Source organism: Podarcis liolepis (genome assembly GCF_965112155.1).
Source record: "Podarcis liolepis genome assembly, chromosome: Z".
Classification (NCBI taxonomy): domain Eukaryota; kingdom Metazoa; phylum Chordata; class Lepidosauria; order Squamata; family Lacertidae; genus Podarcis; species Podarcis liolepis.
Genome location: NC_139570.1, coordinates 38394746 through 38417514, shown reverse-complemented (window position 1 = coordinate 38417514; position 22769 = coordinate 38394746). Strand labels below are relative to the sequence as shown.

Genomic DNA, 22769 nt, shown 5'->3' with positions numbered 1-22769 from the left:
GAGGCAAGGGGGGAGGGGGAAATGGAAGCAGCATTGAACCAGGGAAGAATAGGCAATTATTCCAGTTACATGTATACGAAGGAAGAATAAGCAAATGTTGAAGTTACATGCACTTAGGTTTAGCAAGCATAAGACATAGTATTTACTAGCAGGTAAATACCAAATTATTCACAGAAGAAGTGGGTTTTGAGGAGGAATATGAAAAAGGAAAGAGATTGGCCAGTCAGAGGCATTCTAAAGACAATTCCAAAGAGCACTAAAGGGGCAAGTACAGTTTTTTGAGTAACATGAGTAAGCAAACCATCAGTAAACAAAGTTATGAGTTCCACTTTCTTGGATGGCAAGACATTGTGGCCATCACACCAAGACAGTTAGAAAGCAAACTTCAGTTTTAGGTTCATATGTGATACACATCAGAAGCAGGTTCATACAGCATAGGGGGAGCATTTTCAGTGTAAACAAAAGTAGTCCCTAACAGATGAAACATGGGACATTTGACATATTAAAATACAAGAGCAAAAAGATTAGGACCATCTGAAAGGTGGGTGGAATCAAGAGGGGAACAAGAACCAAAATAGGGATATCAACAGTGGAACCAATAAGCAAGGGATGGGGAAGCTGTGGCCCTCAAATAATGTTGGGCCCATTGCCCACATCATCCCTGACCACTGGCCATACTGATAGGGGCTAGTGGGAGTTTAACAACATCTGGAGAGCCACAGGTTCCCTATCCCTCCTCTAAGCACACCTAGACAGCAGAAATGCCTCTGGACAGTATTCAAATGTGAGAACGGAAGACAGGGGTTACTCTCTATGCTCTCACAATGGTGAATGGGCAGCCAAGTGTGGGTGCCTCAGGATAAGTGATATTGCAAATGAATTGGTATATTAAGCAGTGTTATAGAAATAAACAACAACTCCCTGGGAAGTGACAACTTTCTGGCTGTATGAGATCCAAATTTCAACTAGAGCACCAGCTTTCTTCTAACAGAGACCATACAAATGCCTTCAATGACGTTCACAAGCAAGGATTGAATGCAATATTCTCCCCAGTTTTATGATCCCAGGATCAAGTACTCTGAGTTGAACTACTCCTCGTTAGACCATCATGAAACATGGGGGTTTGGCTAATGGCAGCTGATAGAGCCACCCTTTAAGGACCTAAGAGAATCATGAATCAGATCTAAAGTTCACAGAGACATGAAAAGCTTCCTTACACCAGGTCAGGCCATCTGTCTACCTAGCTTAGTAGTGCCTACACTAAGTGGCAACAGATCTCTGGGGTTTCAGACCAAAGTCCTTCTCGGCCTAACTGGAAATTCCAATGATTGAACCTAAGGCCTTCTGCATACAAACAACAAGGTTGTAACTAGCCACTCAGAGTGAACCCACTGAAATCAATATTAGTCATGCCCATCAATTTCAATGAACCTATTCTGAACAGAAGCAATATTGGATATAACACACATTCTATAGCACTAAGTTAGGGCGCTTGCCTCCAGGAAAATCTTAAAGCAGGACCTGAAGGCAACTTCCTTTCCTGCTTCTCTTCAATAACTTGCATTAAGTAGCATACAGCCTCTGAATTTGAAAACTGTATACAATAGTATAGTAAGCCTGCAACTTACATAGGAGTTCGTTCCAGCAATCTTGCCGAAAGCCAAAATTGTATACTGTTTTGGGTTCAATGGCAGGTGGGATTGCCAAAGTCATTTTTCGCGGAACCCCATGCCCTTTTCCCAAAAAATTTTTGCCACATATGTAAAGCTGAGACTGCCTGGTTGGCATTGATCCATAGCAGGGCCTTCTCTGTGGCAGTTCCCCATTTGTGGAATGCCCTCTCTGGTGAGGTGCTTCTGTCTCCCTTGTAACTAACTTTCAGGAGGAGTTTAAAACATGTGCAAAAATGCCTATGGCTGAGTGAAACTATGCCTGAATGATGTTATTCATAGCAACCCAAACACCACTAGTTCAGAGAGTGTTTTTAACTGTTTTTATAACGTTTAATTGCTTATATAATAGGCTGATGTATCTGTCACCGTGGACTCCTTGAAAGGAAGGGAATGATATCTGCCTTTTAACTTATCATTGTTTTCAATTATCTTTTCAATGCTTTTAAACATGTTTTACTGGTAATAATATTGTCTTATTCATTTTACTACAAACAAATCTTGTGAAATAAGCAGGATATAAATGGAACAACAACAACGTAACTTCCATTAGTGATCTCCCCTCACCTCTCAGCCAACAAGCACATGCACACTTTATCCCCACAACAACCCTGTGAGGTAGGCTAAAAGAGAACGACTGGCCAAAGGACACCCAATTGAGCGGCTACGGCTGAGTGAGGATTTGAACGCAGATTTCCCCCGGTCCAACGCTCCTAAATAACAACCACCACAACCTCGACGACGGCTGCCCCCCTCCGCTCTCTCAAGGGAGCCCTTTAAAGCCGTGCGGATGCGGGGTGGGGGGTGGGGTGGGGGAGAGGAAGCCCGTGAAGGGAAACGAAGCGCGGACAAGGGCGCCGCGCTGAGGGAGGAGGCCACGTACCTGCGGAGGGGAGGAGCAGATGTCATCGCTCTCCATGGCTGGGTCTCCACAGGCAGCCAAAGCAGCCTCCGGGGAGGGGAGAATGGAAAGGTGGGGAGTAAAAGGGGAGGAGGCGCTAACGGTTCTTTTCCCTGAGGAGAGAGCCCTGCGGGCGGGGGCTGTGTCAAGGGGCAAAGTTCAAAGCGGAGGTCAAGTGGGGTTACTTCCGTTTGGGGGGTTTTAACGTCATTTCCGTCCAGAAAGTTTCGTACTACACTAGTTACCTTTCCCAAGCTTGTGCGCTCTCTGACTTTTTTGGGACTACATTTCCCATCAGCCCAAGTAGAGCAGTCACGTTGGCCAATCAAAATTGCGATCATCCTTAAGGTTGTAATCCTTGTGCGTCCCCTCCTTCCTATAAACCTCCAGGCCGAGACCCTTTTAAGTAAATGTTGACTCTGATTGGTCCCGAGCCTCCCCTCCAATAATCTGTCAGAGAATTGGACCTCCCCTCCAATCCCCTAATTGGTGAAATGAAAATATGGAAGACAGCGATTGGCTATGCGCTTATTACCCAATGAGAACGAGCGGCATTGATGTGTGCCTGAGAGAAGGGGGAGTAGTGCTGTAAGGTAAAGTAGGCCAGAGATCAACGAGGCTCGGGTACTTTCATTTCTCCTTAGCAAGCACCTGCCTATCTATCCATGGGGCTGTTGAGCGAAGTGACGCGGGGCCTGGTGCGCGGCGCAGACCGCACGGCCGCCTGGACGAGCAAGCGGGGCCCGCGCACTTTCTACAAGAGCCGCGGCGCGCACCCCTTGGGCTACCTAACGCGCAACCGAAAGTTTAAGCTGGTGCCGGAGAAGGTGCCGCGCCTGGTGGTGCCGGACCTGAGCGGCTTCAAGCTGAGGCCTTATGTTTCCTACCGGGCCCCCGCCGGCAGTGAGCAGCCCCTCACGGCCCGCGCCCTCTTCCAACAGACGGTCGCCTCCGAGATCGAGAAGGACGTCAAGGCCGGTACCTTCAACCTGCAGCAGCTGGAGAAGTACGGCTTCGAGCCGACCCAGGAAGGCAAACTCTTTCAGCTCTTCCCCAAGAACTTCGTGCGCTAGGACGGCGTTGGTTGCAAGTGGAAGGAAAGCTGGTGTGAAGGGGGGGACTTCCACACATTTATTAAGCAACAAAATATTTAAGAAAAGTTAAAAAAACAACACTTGAAGTATTCACTCTTTGCAAACCATTTCATCTCTTAAAAGGAGCAAGACACCAAAGGATTGGAACTAAGTGGAAACTCTTGGGTATCTTCAATAAGTTCCTGCTTTCTTTTCATTGAGCGATCTCAGAGGTCTGGGCAAGCAAGCAAGGAATGTAGAAAGCCAGAAGAGCACCGCAGTTTTGCCAGCTGCTCTGTTGGAAAACTATAAGGGATACATCACACACATACCAAATCTTGTGGACACAGTCATGCAAGCAGAGCAGGAAGAATTTATGCAAGTCCCAAGTGTTGGTGGTTTTCGTTTCCGTTGTTTTTGGAAATGCTACTCAGTGGAACAATTTTACTGGATTGTTTGGAAGTTGGCATGTATAGCTTGGCATGTATAGTTGGCATGTATAGTTGGCATGTGAATCTAGGCCTCCTATCATAGATAGATATTAAAGAGACTGAGGAAGCAGGCAGCAAACATTGGTCATATTTTTGTTTAAATAAAGAGTTTATATAATGTGGAGGCTCATTCTCTTTCTCTGCACAAAATGGATGTATAGGCTCTAAACATTTGTTTTCCTACATAGCAGGCAATAAACTTTCAACTAGGTAAGCTGCCTATTCAGGAAAGCCCTTCAAGGTATGTCTTCCTGACCACTGAATTGATTGAAGTGGCACAATCTACTTAACAATGGGATAATCCTGCTCTAGAAGCAGTGTTCCTGAAAATAATTCTTGGGAGTCCATTATTATTGCTATGGGAGGACTTATTTTTAATGTGGAAGCATTGGCCTCACCAAATATAATTTATTATCATTTACAGTTAAGATACCAGAGCTATCTTATAGTAAGTAGACTGTTGAATGTAAATTAGAATTACGTGGAGAACTGCAAAAAAGCTATTCATTTTTAAAATATTTGGTATCAAAACTGGTGCCCACTACAGTTGCAGTAATGCCAGCTACACCATTGGTTCACTGAGCAACGTACAGGTCTCACACTAATAGCACAATTAAGCCTGGCTTGCTGTGCATTGCTCCATTAGGGAGGAAAGGGCCAGTCTGCTTCTGCAGCAGCAAGGAACTACCGGTAGTTTGCGGGCTAATGTCTCACATGAGACATTGTCTGAAAGCACACAAGACTTTGGTGAGGGCCTATAGGAGTGGGACTAAGTATGCCACCTTGAGTTTTATAATGGAATAAAGGCAATATGTACCGTAAATGTATAAAATAAAAATTATAGCATTAATTTGACTCTGGTTTGCCAAAAGCGGCTTAGTCATGCTGGCCACATGACCTGGAAGCTGTACACCAGCTCCTTCGGCCCATAGAGTGAGATGAGCGCCACAACCTCAGAGTTGTCCGCAACTGGACCTAATGGTCAGGGGTCCCTTTACCTTTTAAGGCATCATGTGGTGGCAAGCAACAATACAAACATAACCCAAACACTCACATTAACTTAGGTCCTACACCCAAAGACTAAAAAAATGAACAATTGGAAGGTTGTAACCAACAAAAGACATCACTCTTTATTTTAAAAAGATCAAAAATATTTTTTAATTTTGTTTACAATACTGATGTGCGTATTTATACACAAACACCCTACATTGTAGTGTCTCAAATTACAAGTCTCCTTCAGCATGAATTTATGCAGCATTGAGGAACTTGCAAGGGCCATATCAGGGTTTCAGGCAAGTACCCCACTCTTAGCACTGATTGTTGCTGGTGTTGTTCACTTCTGTGATATGGAAATGCATGAGTAATTTGCATCCCTTTTCCCCTTAGCTTATGTGTTCCCAGTAACATATTCAACCAAACCTGAAGCATATAGCCAGAGTGATACTTTGCCTTTCCTGTGAGGGGGAGGTAGACAATAGAAGCATGAAACGTGCTGCTCTGTATTTTAGCATTTCCCCTCCCTCCTCCTCAAGTTCTTAACTGAGAAGAGTTCTCCATTTAGATGGCTACTGAACAATGAGGCAAGATAAGAGACACACACAGGCTGCCACTTATTTTCAGCTGGTGTCAAGAGTAAAGTAGCCTGGATGTGTTTACCCCAAGAAGGGCAAAGTAGTATGGAATAGCTTTCCTTGCTGCATAATAGATAGCAAGTCAAGTTTACTTCATTGGAAAAATAGGAGAGAATAGCTGATAGCATAACTTTTATTTGCTCATCCTCAGATCTCCTTGATCACATAGGGAGAGAGACCTTAACTAGGGTTGCGATACATCCAGAATTTCCCGGACATAGACGGTAATTGGCCATCAGAAACAGTGTCCAGGCGGAAATCGCTTAAACGCACGGGAAAATCAGACGTATGGCAGTGTTGTTTTTGGCAATTTCCCTTAAAACTAGCTCAACAACTTTGGCCCGAAGAAAGCTCAAAAACTTTTCTGTATAGATTCTCACTTTTTGAAATATGGAAACCCTACTTTAACCCCAAACTAAGAGGAACTGCTGTCTGTAGAATATATAGTGGAATAAGAGAACTTCATCAGTGTAGTAATCTTATTTCTGCAGCAAGGAATAAAATGGATGGAGAAGGGAGAGAACACATCCCTGAAGTGTCTGAGGAGTCTTCAAAGCTCTCAGAGCGATGAAAGACTCCCAGGAATAAAGCTGGAAATCTGATATAGAAGAGGTGATAGGAACTCCATCAGGGCCTTCCTACCAAAAATCTATATCTGTCTTTCAAACCCTAGTACTAAAAAGGCCTGCTACTGAAAAAGGCAGGCATACCATAACTTTAATTAGCACAATGTTCAGGACAAAGTAGCAGTCTGGCTAGCCTCCCATTTCCAAACATGTAGGACATTATCATAAAAAGAACATGTTGCTAAGAGGCTGGTCTCTTTTTTGACTTTGACCAAGTCTGTTTCACTGTGTGCTTTGGTTTCTGAACCTTTTTCATCAGTACGTGGTCCCAGCAGGTCAAAGCTACTTTCTTCTTGGATCGGCAAGCCAGGGGTTTGATCCTCTTCCTCCAACACCACATCAAAGGTGGCCGTAGGGGATTCATAAACTATCTTCAGGTTCTGGGCTTTGAGATCCACTCGCCTTGCTTCTTGCTCCATAGGAACTACAGGCATCACTGCAGATAGCTCCAGGGGGTCGCTCAGAGAAAGCCTCGACCAATCAGCTCCATAAGCCAAGGAATTATGCAAGATATAAGAGGAAAGAACAGTGCATTCCTCTTTGTTCTCCACTGAGGGACAAGAAAGGAAAGGACAGACACATGTTAGATGACAATTAAGTTGCATAAGTAATCACCATTTTCAACAATGGTAGCCATATTCAGTTTTAAATTTTATTAAATAGGCTTTTACTCCAGTTTACCACAATGCTCTAAAACAGAGGTTGGCAACCTAAGGCCCATGGGCCAGATACGGCCCATGGCCAGTTCCATGGATCGGTGAGGGGAATCCATGGGGGTTTTCTCGGGCCCGGGTGCCATTTCCCCCCCCCCCACCATTTCCCCGCTTTCCCCTCACTGCAGCAGAATCTCCTCCCTCCTCCTCCTCGTATAGCAAATCGCTGGCCAATCGCCTGCTAAGGTTTGAGGCCCTGGCCAATGAGTGAGCGGCGGCTGCACATGGCCAAGAAGAGGAAGGGGGCTGGGCTCATCTGGCCAAGAGCATTTCCAGCAGCCCCTTGTTGGAGCAAGCTGTTTGCCACCGCCGTCTTCACTCTGCCAAGTGCAGCTCCTGTGCCTGCCCTTGTGAGTGGTAGAGGGTGGTGGCGGCGGCGGTGGTGGAACAAGCAGCCCGAAAGCAGTCCTTTTGGGCTGCTCGTTCCTCCTCTGAAGCTGACGGCGCCAGCCTCTGCCTCTCGGCAGCACCCTAGGTAGGCAGGGGGACGGGCTGGAGGAGAGAGAAGTCCCTTCTGTCATGTGCGCATGCACACGCGCACACACACACACTCCAATGCACCAGGAGGTTTGTGGTGCGGTGAACCAGCCCACCCTCAAAAAAGCTTGCCGACCCCTGCTCTAAGAGCTTACATTACAAGTCAAGCATTAAGTAAAATAGGAAATAATTTATCTCTCAACTACTGTTTTTAGCAGGAATTAAACTTTTCATCTCTTCTTGCTGCTGGGCAGGAGGAACAACTTAATGGCTACTCCATATTACCTTCCACTGATTAAGGAAAAATAAATCATGTTTTTATGAAACTATATTCTGCCCAGTTATCTATTCTCAGGTAGAATGTATAAATGACATCCTCTTTAACCTATTTGCATTTTCCTTTTCAAGCATCTCCAAGCAAACAGCACGGATCAACACCAAACCAGCTCCTTGGGAGTATTATTTAAGCATTTGATCTCATCGGCAAGATGAAGTTAGGAGTGTTGGTAGCCGAATAGAATAAGAATGTTTCATATACTCTGGAAATTGTCTTTTGCCTTTCACTCCAGAAGAAGGTACTAAAAACACAGGTATATGGCTTCAGCCAGCCCCTGAGCCTTTCTCACACATCCCAGGTGCCAGGTACCAAGATCAAAGCACTCACCCATACAGCCTTGGCAATTGAGGATTTTGAAGCCATTGTGCATGCAGGCTGCCAGCAGTAGGTGCTCCTGTGTTGGATGCCACTTTAACCTCCAAACTCCACCCTGCACATGGGTGTCCGCCAGTGGCTGCTTCATATTCCGGGTATCCCACAGCATGACATGTTCATCGTAGCTGGAGAAACAAAAACAGTCCTCAGAAAACCATAAGAGGTGGTTTTTCAAGGGCACAATAGAGGACTTCAGATTCCTAGCTAACCCTTACTTAACTGTTGCAGGGCAATCAATAAAGACAAAGGCCAAGCTAGAACCAAACCATGCTCTTTTTCAGGCACCCAGGGTCCCATCCATAAGTTCCCACAGTCTCTAGCACAGACACACACAAACAACCATCAGCTCACTCGTCTATCACTAACCCAGACAAATGTACATAACAAAATGTATCTCAGGGAAACTCACCTTCCTGTAGCCAGCAGATCCTCCCGGAGTGGATGGCTCTGAATACTGCACACTCCCATTGAATGCCTGTCACAGAATGCAAGTCAAAGGTTAGGCAGCAAGAACCTTCATCAGATGCACCAGTTTGAATCTGCTTGAGACAACTGCCCAAACAGTGAGGAGAGATGAGCAATGCACCCTCATCTGACAGGCTACTGTTTACCTCTCACTAGTGAAGATGGGAGCTCTCGGGCTGCTCCGGATGTCCCATCCCCGTAGCTTGCAATCATCTCCACCTGAAACAAAGGGAAAACTGATCAAGCTGTGTGACGGTATAGATAGCTGGAGATGAGACACCTTTTTCCTGTGACACAGAGCCACTCCACAAGGCTAGAAGATAGACCTCCAAAGGCAGGAAATGTTTTGTTTCCAGCTCAAGCCTTGCTGCTAATGCACATGAAGCATAAAAATCACCCAACATTATTGCCAGCAACAGTGGTTTGGTGAGCATTAGAGAAAAAACTAAGCACTTCCCATGTGTCATTTACCGCCATCAGATGCAGACCTGAATATACTATAGATGTGTTCCAGTAGTCAAATGCTGCAATCCAGGCCTCAAAGTCATGTGCCTTCCACTGTTCCAATATGTGCAGGGAGGCAGATTCATCAACGGACAGCAAGTTCAGCCTCCCTTTTGAATCACTGCTGATCAACTGCAGTGGGCAGCCACTACAAGGGAAATAGTGCAAAATAGAAAGGACAGGTTAGTCTTTAGCAGGAGGGGGAATTTCCTGTGCACAAGGCCAATCTTTTTAAAATCTTCCACAGAAACTGTCACAACCATCACTAAAAGAAGATAACTGGATTTTAAAGCATTTCCCAGATCCACTATAAGTGGTCAGTAGCAGTCAGAGTACTCAGTTTAAAACCCTGATAATGTTTGCACTGTGAGGCGCTGTGGGGGAAAACAGGGTATCCTAACATCTGCAAGCTGGATAAGATACACGTGTGTGTGTGTGTGTGTGTGTGTGTGTGTGTGTGTAATGAGGCAAACAGCTGTGCCTTTCCCAAGGCACCCACAGCCCAAACAGCAACACAAGCAGCTATAAAGGCTCCTGATTCCTAAGACAAAGGCAATGGGGTAATGCACTCTGAGAAGTGCAAGACCTTGCTCTGCTCAGCGTGGGCAGAAAATAGGCTGAATGGAGTAGGGGACTAGAAATATATATGCCCTCAGTGACTGCATATAGATCCCTTACAAAGCCCCAAAACAGAGCATGGAAAGGCAAACTCCAGGCACAAACTTATGCAGACTCCCATTAGACACAGCTGTCAGACAGTCCTCCCACAGCAGGGATTTTGTTCCAACTTTTAAAACACAGCAATGCTAGCACTGGGCCAATGTCTAGCTAACTGGCCTCTGCTCACCGCTGCCCTCGTCCTGTGGACCAATCAAGAGATAAGGCAAGGCATTCGGCTCCCAGGTCAGCGCTGCACAATGGTTCCAGCTTGCAGCTCTTCTACTGAAGGGAAAAGAAAACTGATCAAGGCCAGACAGGCCCAAGGAGGAACATCAGATCCAACACTAAGTTAAGAAAATACAGCTGGACCCCACTGCAGATTAAGTTTCTTCAGGCAATTCAGAGCATGTGTACAATTTCGGTCACTGTGAGCAAGAGAGACTGTTCTCTCAAGTCCTATTCACATGCCAGCCTTCACGTCCAAGGTTTTTGCAGCAGTTTCAACTACCCTTGTATTTTGTTTAAATAAATAATAACAATACATTTCTATTTGTCCCTTGCTTCTCCCTCTTTACTGTCCCTTTGTCCTTAAGAACCTTGTGCTTAGACAATGCCCAGTTATTCAATGCCTGCAACATAAAGTCAGCACCCTCAATTGTACAGTGGTGCCCCGCAAGACGAATGCCTCGCAAGACGGAAAACTCGCTAGACGAAAGAGTTTTCCGTTTTGGAGGTGCTTCGCAAAACGAATCTCCTATGGGCTTGCTTCGCAAGACGAAAATGTCTTGTGAGTTCCTGCGGGGTTTTTTTCCTTCCCCCCCTTTTTTCTAAGCCGCTAAGCCGCTTATCAGCTGATCCGATAAGCCGATAAGCCGCTAAAAGCCACTAATAGTGCTAATCCGCTAATCCGTCAATGGGCTTGCTTCGCAAGACGAAAAAACCGCTAGACGAAGAGAATCACAGAACAGATTCTTTTCGTCTTGCGAGGCACCACTGTATTACCTTTCCTAACATGAAAATACATTCAAGCTGAAGTGGAATGACCACACAGAGCTACATCCTATACCTGTCTATAAAAGGAACCGCTTTGCATAGCTATGGCTCACACTCTAACCATGAAGCTCAATTCCGGTTCACTTACCTCACTTCCTGTTAAGCGGGAGAGCTCCACTGCTCCCTTAGCATTTGCAGTGCCCAGAACAGGATGTTCTGCAATGGGAACGTGGCACCTTGAAGAGGAATGAATAATAAATACCCCAGAAGAGTAAGTCCCTGGGCCCTCTCTTTATAAATGAAATATTAACATGTTTAAGCACTTCATCTCCATTTCAAATGCAGTATAACAAGAGATCTATCGTATTGGCCCAAATATAAACAGCACACAAATATAACCTGCACCTTTAAAATTCAAGGGGAAAAAAGAAAAAAAGACAAATGTACCCAAATATAAAGCCGCTCCCTTAAAATTCCACAGGCCCTCACACCCGTAAATGACAAATGTAGAAGAAAATCCTATGCGTACTAGAGAGGACCCGCAAGTGGGTTAAACACCTGTTCGTAGCACCGTAAATGCAAATAAAAAATCAATACTGCACTGTAAAATACGGGGAAAGCAATGAATGGCATTAGAATTAATTGCACAACAGTCTTAAGCTCGCAAGTTGGCAATAAAACATTTTTGTTCCATTTTACCATATGTCTGTTTCAGCAGTGATATAGTAAAAGCCAATTTTTGTAGGGTCGCAAATTTAAGCCGCACTTTAACTTTTCACCGTCAAAATTTGGGGGGAAAGTGTGGCTTATTTTCAGGACAATATGGTATATACCATGTATAACACCACCCCTGTGTATAAGATGACTATTTTGGGGGACTCAAAATTGAGGAAATGGGGAGAAATTGCCCAGAGTTGTTAAGCTTTTTTGGGGGGGGGGAATTGCCTCATCTTATACATGGAAAAATACGGTAATACATTTAATTTTTTGGTCTAGCTTCTTGTTCCTCCTGTTTTATTACGAATCGTACTTATTTTAATTTTGTAACCTGCCTATATAATATTCACATTGTAATGTAATATTTATGATCAGTTGTATTGGATTGTGGTAATTTTTCAAGTCCTGAGCTCAGTAGATATCATACTGAGCAATAGGCTGAAAAAGACCACCGATCTGCATCACTGTTAAGGTGTAGCAGCAGCGCTTTTTTTCTGAGGGTACTCAAGGGTATGCAGTACTGGCACCTTCCCCCCAAAATGTTAAATGTGTGGCACTTACTGTAACAACTTCATGGTGAATACCAGCACCTTTTTTCTTTTTAAAAAGCACTGTGTAGTGGTGACATGGGTTCAACAGAAAGGAGTACTTTGATTTAGCCACAGGCTTGCCCTCACAACGATACTGCAAGTTTGGACACTGCTCTTCCCATTTTATAGATGGGGAACCAAACCAGGATGACATGACCAAGGCCATAAGCTAGAGTCTATGGGAGAAGCAAGCCTTCAGCCCACACCCAACACTTTCTCCACAAATCCAGTGCTGGTGAAAGGGTATAGTGCCCTTAGTGGAAAGTTGTCATTTCCCCTCCAAGGGAAAAAAACTCTTTGCATATGCTCAGGGGCGTCTTACCCATAGAGGCTAGTGGCGTGGGGCGCCAGGGCACCACATTCTGGAGGGCACCAGGGAAGTGGTGGAGGGTGGATGCAGTGGCCCCCAGCATCGGCTCGCCACCCTCACCCTCACCCGCCTCCGCCATGCCACGCCAAAGCAGTGCTGTGCCCAGAGCCTCCGTCTGCCATGGCCACTGTGGCACGAAGCAGACAGCTGAGCCGGGAGGCGCCGTGTCCAGCCTCCGCCTCTTCCCCACCAGAGGAGCTGCGCCCCAGCCACTGCCCGCCTCCTCCAGCCCTGCCAGCAGTGCTGTCCTCCCTAAAAAATTATGGGAAATGGGGGGTGCTGGAGGAAGCTTTGCACCACGGTGCTGGATATGCTTAAGACAGCCCTGCATGTGCTACCAAACAACATGAGGAAGAACTGCTTAGGTGTTGGTCTGGTCTTTGTCTCCAGCATTACCATTTAATGTCCAGCAGGGCAGCCGTTTCCAGCCTTTGGATCTCAGTCAGTGGTGTGAAAATTTGTTCTCCAAAGTAATACAGGTAGAGGCGGCCCAGGCGCACATGGGGCTCATTGTTCCCTTCAGGGCTCTCACCAGCCTGCAATGGGAAGCAAAATCAAAAACTATCACTTTGAGACATTGCCTCACCCCATCTCTTCCTCTCTCCCACATTCAACTACCTGCTGTCCCTGAACTACCCGTCAACTGCACAGCTAGAGAACATAAGAAATTCCTGTGCATCAGTCCCCTCAGGAAGTTTGCCCCATTGCTCTTGTCACCTCTGCTAAAGAAGACATAGGCCACTGTCACACCTAGGTGGGAAGGAGAGGTGAACAGCTCACTTAAACTCATTTGGGAGTTATTTGGGACAAGCCAAGATATGGAAAACCAATTGAGATAGAAAACCAATTTTATTCTAGCCTGAATAAAAACTACTACTGCTATACACTTCCTGTCAAAATGATTAAAACTTAGCATATCTACAGTGTTCAAGTCTTTTCTTGTACATTATCTCAATATTATCTCATTAATCCCTGCAACAGAAACTTCAATATCACACATATTCTTATTCAAGAGGGGATGAAAGAAGAATGGTTTGCTTAAGAGCACCTTAAGCTACAATCTTAATGTGTTTTGAGTGGTTGGTTATCTTCGAAATTACAGTATTTTATCTAGCTGGATCCTGTTTAAAACAATACAGCAGCAGGTACGCTAGTTTAATCCTGTAGTATCTGCTGTTCTTGTTGGACTATTTAGTAGTGTTGGATTATAAATGGGGTTTTGACCCAAGCAAGGTTTTGAATCAGAAGGACAGTATCCCAGGCATAGGAAATATCTGGCCCACCAAATGTTGCTGAACTGCAGTTCCTATCATCCCTCGCCACATTTGCTAGGGCTGCTGGAATCTGTAGTTCAGCAACATATCAGAGAGCCAAAGGTTCCCCAATACTGCTGTATGCAAGCAAAATCAACTTTTCATTCTGCATAGAGTTGAGGTGGATGAGCCAAAAGTGGGAAGAATGAGAAAACAAGTTATAGACAATCCATCCTAAGCCTTAACATCAAAGCACCTTAACAACAACCCCAAAATATGTTTCAAGGAACTGTTAACTTGAAACTGCTGGAGCTCTTTTCACTGCATAGGCAACACCAGAAAGGGCCACTCACACTGCTGTCAGGTTTCTTGAGTTGGTAGGTGCCACATGCCAGGATGCTGTGCCAGCCCTCCACAGGGCACCACTCTACGGCATCAGCACTGTATTCTGTGTCAACCACCTGCAAGGTCTGAATCTTACACTGCAGAGCCATGTTAGTGGACACTCATCCTGGTCTGGAAGGAAGGGAAGCACAAGAAAAGCAGAATCAGCAACCCTGACATTCCAAATTGTGCATCAACTTCACACTTTACACATCATGCATCAACTTCACACTTTACATATAATCTATCTCCAGGTGGTTGGGAGAAGTCCCTCTTTTTAACTCATTCTATCCCCAACAGCAACAGGTTAAAAGAGGGAGACACCCCCCACACACACACCTATGTATCCTCCACAACCTGCAGACTATAGATTGAGGGCAACTGTAAAGTTATATGAGTATGTTTGGAAGAAGAGGCACTCAGAAGGAGGCTCTGTCCCCTTCTGAACACTCCTCCCCGCCCCCAACAAAAGAAAATTAATACTCCCCCACCCCACAAACTATCTCACAGTCACCCTCAAAGCCATCTCCTGGAGGGCGTGAGGATTTACAATCTCCCTATTTTAACCTACCTCAACACAGTAGACCCCCCATCTGTTGGGCATAAAGAAGCTTGAAATATTGTGGGTGGGAAAGTTGTGTTTGGAAGGGGGGGTCCCCTAATTAATCCCACACACACTCACACAAACTACTTGACAGTCGCCCTCAAATCCACGAGGACTTGCAAAGTCCCTCTCCTAATCCACCCTAGCACAGCAGAACCCTATGCTATGAATAAATAAAGCCCCATGGATAATGGGTGTGAAGGGGGGGCACACACTCCTTAATCCTTCACACACAAACACACATACAACTACTTCAGACACCCTGGAATCCAGGAGAAAGAGGCTTTAAAACTCCCCTTCTTTCAACGCACTCCTCACGCGGCAGAGCCCCGCACAATTTTATTTTTACTTATGACATTTCTAGACTGCCCTTCATCCGAGGAATACAGGGCGCTTTTGCAATATTAAAACACAAAAATACATAACGTGGTAACAAACAAAAACTATAATACACACCCCCCGCACACACTAGACATCAATAAAGCCCCACATAAGGTGTGCAGGGGTGGAGGGTGGGATGGCCCGTCTCTTAATCCTCCACCCCCACCCCGTTTCCCCACAAAAAAACCACGCAGGCTATCCGTGGGTCGAGGGTGAAGAAGCCCCTCTCAGCCTCCCTATCAGCACCACAGCATGTCCCACCTCACGGCCGTCCCGATTCCCGACGGAGGCGAAGCGGAAACGCGGCAGCCACCCCACAATCTTCTCCCCGCCTCTGAGGGGGAGTGAATGAGGCGAGGCGGCGGCGGGGAAGGGAAGGCGAGGCCGGGTCAGGACGATCGCTCGCTCGCTCGCTGCCGCCGCCCCCTCGGCCTTTCCCTCCTCCTCTCCAGGCCTGAGACGACCTGAAGCGTCTCCTCCTCCTCCTCTCCCTCGGTCTAGGAAGGTGGCCATTGTGGGGAGGGCTCACTCGCTCGGCTACTTGGGCCGCCTTTCTCTCCACCATCGTCACCACCACCACCGATGTTGTTGTTATTTTCCGTCCTTAACCCTAAGGCCCCTAGGGCGGGTTTCAACATTTAAAACAATTCTTTTTTATTTGTATTGCTTTATTGTTTGTTTAATAAAATTGAATGCACCACATGATTGTGTTGTCGTTTTTTTACACAAAAATAATCCCCCAAAGCGGTTTGCAAAAAGGTGAAACGGCAGAGAATCGAGAAAAAAATTCACAACCCTATTTAACGCAGACAACAGTGCAACACGTTAAAAACTCGCGCCAACTTTTTAAGAGACTGGGGAAGGTATTGCCTCAACAGGGAGAGGCGCCGAAGAAACGCGAAGAGCGAAGGTTGCCTGATCTCAAAAGGCAGGGAGTTCCCCAAGTGATGGCGCTGCCCGCCCGAAGCGACCAAGTACTAAGCCAATGTGGGAAATGGGTATGATGTGGCACCTGGAGCACTGCCAGCCAGTTTGGTCAGAGAGCGGCCGTTTTATTGAGACAACCCTCAAACATGGCACAGTGAAGTGTGGGGAATAACCCTATGGGGGGGGGGGGAACCTGCCTTTTTAAAGAGTAGCAGGAGGACAAAAGGACACAATTTTTTTGTCATATGGCAGGATGTCAAATTAAGTGTACAGAATGTATAGCAGATGACTTGCACAATTTAGAGTCCACATCTATCATTCAGAAGTCTACTGCTGACTGAATGGAAATACAGTACAGATGAAAATCCCACATCTCGCCAGATATCCCTCTGTGTATACACCAATGTTTGAACTCAAAACATGGCATCTACTTCTTGCTAATATATAAATGTGCTTCTAATTTGCTTCTAATTGGACCCTTCCCCCCGACCAACCCTGACCATTCTTTTGTTTTACTGCATATTTCATACCCTCCAACATTTCTCCAATGAAAGTAGGGACATCCTATTCCATAATAATAATTTTACTATATAGACTCCACATATCTGACTGGGTTGCCCCAGCCACTATGGGAGGCTTCCAAGATAGATAGATAGATAGATAGATAGATAGATAGAGAGAGAGAGAGAGAGAGAGAGACATACACACACACAGACACACACACAATAAAAAACATTAAACATTTTTTAAAATCCCTATACAGGACTGCCTTTAGATGGCTTGAGGGTCAGATAACTCGATATCGTGCAACATTTCTCTGATGAAAATAGGGACATCCTACCATACCTTCCAACATTTGTCCAATGAAAATAGGGAAGTCCTAAGGAAAAGCGGGACATTCTGAGGTCAAATCAGAAACAGGGACATCTTCTGTAAATTTGGGACTGTCCTTGGAAAATAGGGACATTTGGAGGGTCTGATATTTTTCTACTGCAGATTCTTGAACTTTATGAGTGAGCTGCATCTTTAATTGTTAGATTTTCATTTTAAAAAATCAATAAAAATATTTTTAAAATAAAAAGGATAGAAGCAATAAAAGGGTCATATTTCATGTGCTCCACGTTGGGAAGCTCAAATGGGGCCTGGGAGCCACCCCACTAAAACTTCCCCCCTCCACAGACTTTTTCTGCATGGTGTAGGCTTGTTGGAAATCAATGTTCCAGTATGTTTATATATTGTTGTGTGTATGTGTTTATAATTTTATTAATATATTATTGTACTTTGTAGCCAAGACTGTTATACATCTTTCATCAAGAAAAAATAAAGCAAGTTATATTAAATAGTGGGTGGACATAGCAGATGACACAGAGATTTCTCCAAGTAGTTTTTTATAAGTAAGCTGGAACTGAACTGAACAGCAAACAGTTCAGTTGGCCTGCTTTTATAGGCAGCCAGCTGTCAACATTGTAACAACAACCCAGGGTTTCCCGCCAGGGGCGCAGACTTATAAAAAATATTGGGGGGGGGGAGCTCATGAATAATAAATAAGCTCATGAATATGCAGATAAAGTGGCGCCGCCTCCTAGTGAGCGAATAGGGGAGAGTGTGCTGCGCCTATTAATCAGCTCCGAAGGAAATTGGGTGGAGCTTTTGCTCGGGAGGGAGGGCAGGAGGCATGCAGCCCGACCCTGTGCATTTTGGGCTGGGGGAGGGGCGGCGGTGGCGCTCTGCTGGAGGGGCGCCCGAGATTATTGGGGGGGCTTAGCCCCCCCAAACGAATTTTTGAGGGGGCTCGGGCCCCCTCAGGCCCCATGGAGTCGGCGCCTATGTTTCCCGCCTAAATTAACTGATGTGGACCTGAGTGAAAACTGTATACATACACAATACCCCTGGTGGCCAGGGTGAGAACTTCAATACATAACACCCCTCCCCACCGAGATAAGGCATTAGTTACAATCATAGTGGTTCCATTACATACAGCAATACCCTTATTGGTTTAAGGCACATAAGCATATTAATTGACCCTATTCATCATATAGCTTTACATGTGCAGTTGGTCTGGTGAACATAGTCTTTTAAATAAGCTGGACGCTTGGAAACCCTGTTGGACCACCAAGGGCCAGTACCAGAGTAAGGGTGGCCGCCCGATTCTGGCTGTGACTGTGGTGCAACCAAATGTGGCATTGAGCCCGAGTTCCCTGGCTCTGCTGCTGTTGAAGGAACTGCCACAAGCGGACTCGGTGGACGGTCAGGCACGGCGGTGGTACGAATCTCTGGAGAGCCAGGCAGACCCACCAAAATGGCTTGGCTCGGCTCTATGCCCTCAGTTTGTGAGGAAGATGTAGGTGGAGCCTCACCTTCCATTAGCAACCGCTCCGGAGCTGGAGCCACAGTTGGGGGCACAGTGGTAATGTCCAAATCCCCAACCCTGTGCCTTAGCTGGTCTATGTCCCGGCACCACAGGTGTCCGTTCTGGAGTGCCACCTGGTACGAACAGGGCCCCGTGACTCCCACTACCGTGGCCGGCACCCAAGGAATATCCCCCACAAAGTTCCAGGCAAACAACTGATTCCCCAAAATAAAGGACCGTGGCATGTTAGTACAGCCCGAGGGCTCGGCCATACCAAAGTCCAGGTGCAGCTGGTCAAGCGGAGACCGGAAGCCCATGAGCAGTTCAGTTGGGCTCCGCCCTGTGGCTACATGAAGGGTGATGTGCTGCACAAGCAGGTATTCAGTGACCCGCTCGTGCCAGTCCCTCTGTTCTAGGCGCACCAGTGCCTCTTTTGCTGAGCACACCATTCTCTCTGTCTGCCCATTGCTGGCCGGGTGAAATGCTGCCATGAGGGCATGGTGGATGCCCAGCCCCAAGAGCGACCTTTCAAAGGTGCCTAACGGGAACTGAGGTCCGTTGTCCGAGACAAGGACATCAGGACACCCATGAGTTGCAAAGAGGCCCCGCAGCACCTGGATGACGGCTTCGGTAGTGGTGGAGGGCATCAGGGCCACTGCCAGCCATTTGGAATAAGCATCCACCACTACCATAAAAGTCCGGCCAGGAAAGGGGCTGGCAAGATCGATGTGCACCCTCGACCATGGTGCCTTGGGCATCTCCCAGGTGTTGCCCTTAGTTGCCGGAGGTGCAGGTCTCGACTCTTGGCATGCTTGACAGAAGGCAACCCCCAAAGTGATGGCATTGTCCATGTTAGGCCACCAGATGCAACACCGAGCCAACGCCTTCATTTTGACGATCCCCGGGTGGCCGATGTGGAAAAGGAGGGAAATAAATGACATTATGTAGGAGAAAAGGACAGCAAAGCAAAAAAAAAAAAAAACAAACATAACCCAAACTCTAAAGTATGGTGAATAGATTAGAGGATTAGCATTCAAAAAATGTAAAACACAAATGCAACCTCTCAATAAATTTGTTTTATTATTATCTATTGTGTTTCTCTCATACTGTAAGTTTTATCATTAAGATGGTTTTCCCTAAGTTATAGCGGGGGGGGGGGGTTCATTTTTCCATTTTTGTGGAAATCAATGTGATGACGTTTTAGAGCCACATCTCCCACCTGTTTCAATGGGTCTTGTTTATTTTGGACAGTTTCAGTGTCTCGGCTTCTTCAGCCCATCCGTGAAATGTTTCAGGAGTCTTCCACTCCCCATTAATTTCAAATAATGTCGCAGACAATTTAATTTGATTGATTGCATTTATACTTCCCCCTCTTTCTCCAAGGAGCTCAAGGTGGTGTACATGGCTCTCCCCTTCCTCATTTAATCCCCATGCAGCAACCCTGTGAGATAAATTAGGCTGAGAGGCAGTGACTGTGACCCCAGAGTGAGCTTTATGACTGAGTGGGGATTCGAACCCTAGTCCGAGTTTAGTCTGACACTCTAACCACACTGGCATTGTGTAAATATGGTGAATAGGTAAATATTCACATTGTTTTGTGTGATCAAATCAGATCAAAAGTGGATCAGGACAATGCCTGCTTTGCATGAGCAAATCCACATATTAATTTCCATATGGTACCGTACTTACTGTGTTCACCTGAATTGCTCACAGTGGCTTACTTATGGCTTCTATAACTGTATTGCATTTATATCCCACCTTTTCTCCAAGGAGCGAAGAGTGGCATTACATGGCTTTCCTTTTCTTCCTTTAATCCCCACACAACCACCCTGTGAGGTAGATTAGCTGAGAGGCAGTGACTGTGACATCCACTGTGGGGATTTCAACCCTGATCTCCCAGGTCCTAGCCCAACACTCTAACCACTACACCACACTGGCCACAAATCCTAAAAATTTAGAGGAGCTGTAGGGGCATGGGGAGAGCAATCCTATGAACCAAAACCATAAAAACCATGTTTCAGGGTGGAGCTGCTTTCACACGTAACTAGAACATGCATACAAAAAACTTCCTAAATCTATTGTGTGAGGAAACAGTTCCATGGGGACATTTTTTGGATGGGAAGAATTCAGGCAGCAGAACTGTTCAAACTAAACAAGGCAAGTGTGAGTGCTTAGCAGATTTGTAGCGGTGGTGGTTGTAGGTGCTTTAAAATACACATGCAAAAGGAGAAGCCCATTCCCTACCGACCCACAACAGGCATGGGGCAGAAAGAAGGTGATGCACATGTTATACAAGGAGCACAGGTAAAGACCAATCAGCTTTTGCAAACCTGGCACCCTCTTAGTACATTTTGGACTATAACTCCCAGGTTGGCAAAGGTTGCATTAAATACACCAGTTCACAAATGCAGAAATGCCACACCCTTAACACAGGCCTCTTTTCAGTCTCTTTAACACAAAATTCAACAAACAACCATAAGTTGGTCAATCAATAAAGATTGGCTTATGTACATATGAGGTGGAGCAAACAACTGCTGCTTGGAAGCGTAGATATGAAGGCACCTGCGAGGAAGGCACAAAGCCTATGTGGAACAATTTTAAAATGAGATGGAAGAGACAATGATGTTTATATACTAAATACAGTTGTATGGGAGGATGCACTGAAAACAAAAAGGTATTGACTTCAGAACTCTCTTGTTCGTATTTTGAGTTTTGATAGCTGTAGCTGTTCTTTTCTCTGCTTATCCTGCTCTTCTGTTAGCCACTCAAGTATCCCTTTGGTAAAGGGTGGAAGAGAAAAGCGACGCATTTCCCTTGTTCAGTATAGCTACACGCAAAACACAGAAATAACTGGCCAGATTCAAGTATACCAAAGAAGCAATGATTTCCTTTGACTGATAAGTCTTGAAAAATAGGCTCAAATTGGGGGCGCTTCAGGGCAGAGAAATATTGGCCACTGTCAGGAGTGCCTAAACTAGCGTTCCACATCACTGATTCCGCAGAAGGCAGTGATGGCCACCAATTTAATGTGATTAGAGACAAATTCACAGAGGCGGATATTGATGGCTACTAGCCACAATGCCTCTATGCTCTGCCTGCTGTCAAAGGCGGGAAGGCTTCTGAATACCAGCTAGTGGAACCCAAAGGTGGGTAGAGTGCTTTTGTATTTGAGTCGCACTTGCATCAGGTTGGCCACTGTGAGAACAGGATGCTGGAGTAGATGGGTCACTGACCAGATCCAGCAGTCTCTTCCTATGCTCTTAATCTCATGCCCTCCAGCTGCTTTGGACTACAACACCCATCAGCCCCAGCTGGCAGGGCTCAGTTGATTTAAGCTCTAGTCCACAACGGCTAGAAGATGCATCATCATGGAAAGCTGCCTACAAACCACTCTGCTAAGGTTGCAGTACAGACCTGCCTACCAACTACAGTGGTACCTCAGATTACAGACGCTTCAGGTTACAGACTCGGCTAACCCAGAAATAGTACCTCGGGTTAAGAACTTTGCTTCAGGATGAGAACAGAAATTGTGCTCCGGCGGCACAGCGGCAGCAGGAGGCCCCATTAGCTAAAGTGGTGCTTCAGGTTAAGAACAGTTTCAGGTTAAGTACGGACCTACGGAACGAATTAAGTACTTAACCCGAGGTACCACTGTACTTTTATTGGTGGGTCACACGTCTATGCCACCACCACCCCAGCCCACAGTGAAATGCCAAAAACCCTCCTAGTTGTCACTGCATCCACATGTCTAACATCCAGGTTGCTGCTAGGAGGGCCACAAGGTACTGTTCATGGAGACTGAATTGGTGACAGGTTTTTCAGTTACTGATCCCTACACTATAGATAGATGAAAAGGATAGGTTCCTACTCTGGACTTAGAAACTGGCCTACCTGGACTTACCTGCCTTGGATCCAGATAGCAAACAGAAACACATGGGCTCATTGTGGCTGGGTGGAGGCAGTCTCAACAGGAACCATGCTCTCCCCATGATTTGCATGGACAGGGTCTTCTATGTTTGCACACAAGAAATCAAGTCCACCTTGCACTAAGGGTCAAATATCAGGTCTGTTTCCACTTACTGCTGATGGTGGTAAACAATTACATTCTTCCACCCACCCCCAATTCTGAGCCATATATTGGTATGGGCATAAATAGAACCTGTCACACAGACACCTGGTTTTAAGTCAAGTGTCTCATGGAGTTCCCCACATAGATACGTGCAGAGTCACTTAGTTTTTGTAACTTTAAAATACCTTGCTTTGGGAAATGTAGTGGC

At 45.9% G+C, this 22769-nt stretch overlaps 3 protein-coding genes across 11 annotated transcripts in view; 1 reads left to right on the top strand and 2 right to left on the bottom strand.

Annotated features, from left to right (window-relative positions):
* The window catches only part of PNPLA7 (patatin like domain 7, lysophospholipase), a 100635-nt gene extending 97893 nt beyond the window's left edge, over positions 1 to 2742 (bottom strand). For 3 of the 8 annotated variants that reach the window (XM_083485503.1, XM_083485504.1, XM_083485505.1), the window contains exon 1: positions 2554 to 2739. In XM_083485503.1, the coding sequence (XP_083341629.1) occupies positions 2554 to 2589 (36 nt within the window). In that variant the 5' untranslated portion in view covers positions 2590 to 2739. Of the gene's footprint in view, positions 1 to 2553 lie in introns of all 8 variants that reach the window. The other 5 variants (XM_083485506.1, XM_083485509.1, XM_083485510.1 and 2 more) reach the window with 2 other exon arrangements.
* Positions 2743 to 2857: 115 nt separating this feature from the next.
* MRPL41 (mitochondrial ribosomal protein L41) lies at positions 2858 to 4257 on the top strand. Its single transcript, XM_083485606.1, has 2 exons — positions 2858 to 4133; positions 4165 to 4257. The coding sequence occupies exon 1, from the start codon at positions 3237 to 3239 to the stop codon at positions 3642 to 3644; it is 408 nt and encodes a 135-aa protein (XP_083341732.1). The 5' UTR covers positions 2858 to 3236; the 3' UTR covers positions 3645 to 4133; positions 4165 to 4257.
* Positions 4258 to 5264: 1007 nt separating this feature from the next.
* On the bottom strand, positions 5265 to 16237 carry DPH7 (diphthamide biosynthesis 7). Of its 2 annotated transcripts, none has more exons than XM_083485574.1 (10): positions 15917 to 16237; positions 14200 to 14362; positions 12990 to 13129; positions 11065 to 11152; positions 10111 to 10202; positions 9248 to 9411; positions 8906 to 8978; positions 8704 to 8769; positions 8247 to 8419; positions 5265 to 6942 (listed from the first exon to the last, which is right to left on the bottom strand). In XM_083485574.1, the coding sequence occupies exons 2-10, from the start codon at positions 14338 to 14340 to the stop codon at positions 6500 to 6502; spliced, it is 1380 nt and encodes a 459-aa protein (XP_083341700.1). In that variant the 5' UTR covers positions 14341 to 14362; positions 15917 to 16237; the 3' UTR covers positions 5265 to 6499. The 2 variants fall into 2 exon arrangements, with proteins under 2 accessions (XP_083341700.1, XP_083341699.1); XM_083485573.1 differs by lacking the exon at positions 15917 to 16237 and adding an exon at positions 15477 to 15844.
* Between the last annotated feature and the right edge of the window lie 6532 nt (positions 16238 to 22769).

Excerpts from the sequence above, each read along its gene's own strand:
- MRPL41 (XM_083485606.1), top strand. The coding sequence starts at position 3,237 with ATGGGGCTGTTGAGCGAAGTGACGCGGGGCCTGGTGCGCGGCGCAGAC.
- DPH7 (XM_083485574.1), bottom strand. The coding sequence starts at position 14,340 with ATGGCTCTGCAGTGTAAGATTCAGACCTTGCAGGTGGTTGACACAGAA. Across the intron at positions 8,979-9,247 it reads CACATCTATAGTATATTCAG|GTGGAGATGATTGCAAGCTA; the intron begins GTCTGCATCTGA and ends CCTTTGTTTCAG. Across the intron at positions 6,943-8,246 it reads CAATTGCCAAGGCTGTATGG|TGGAGAACAAAGAGGAATGC; the intron begins GTGAGTGCTTTG and ends CTTGTCCCTCAG.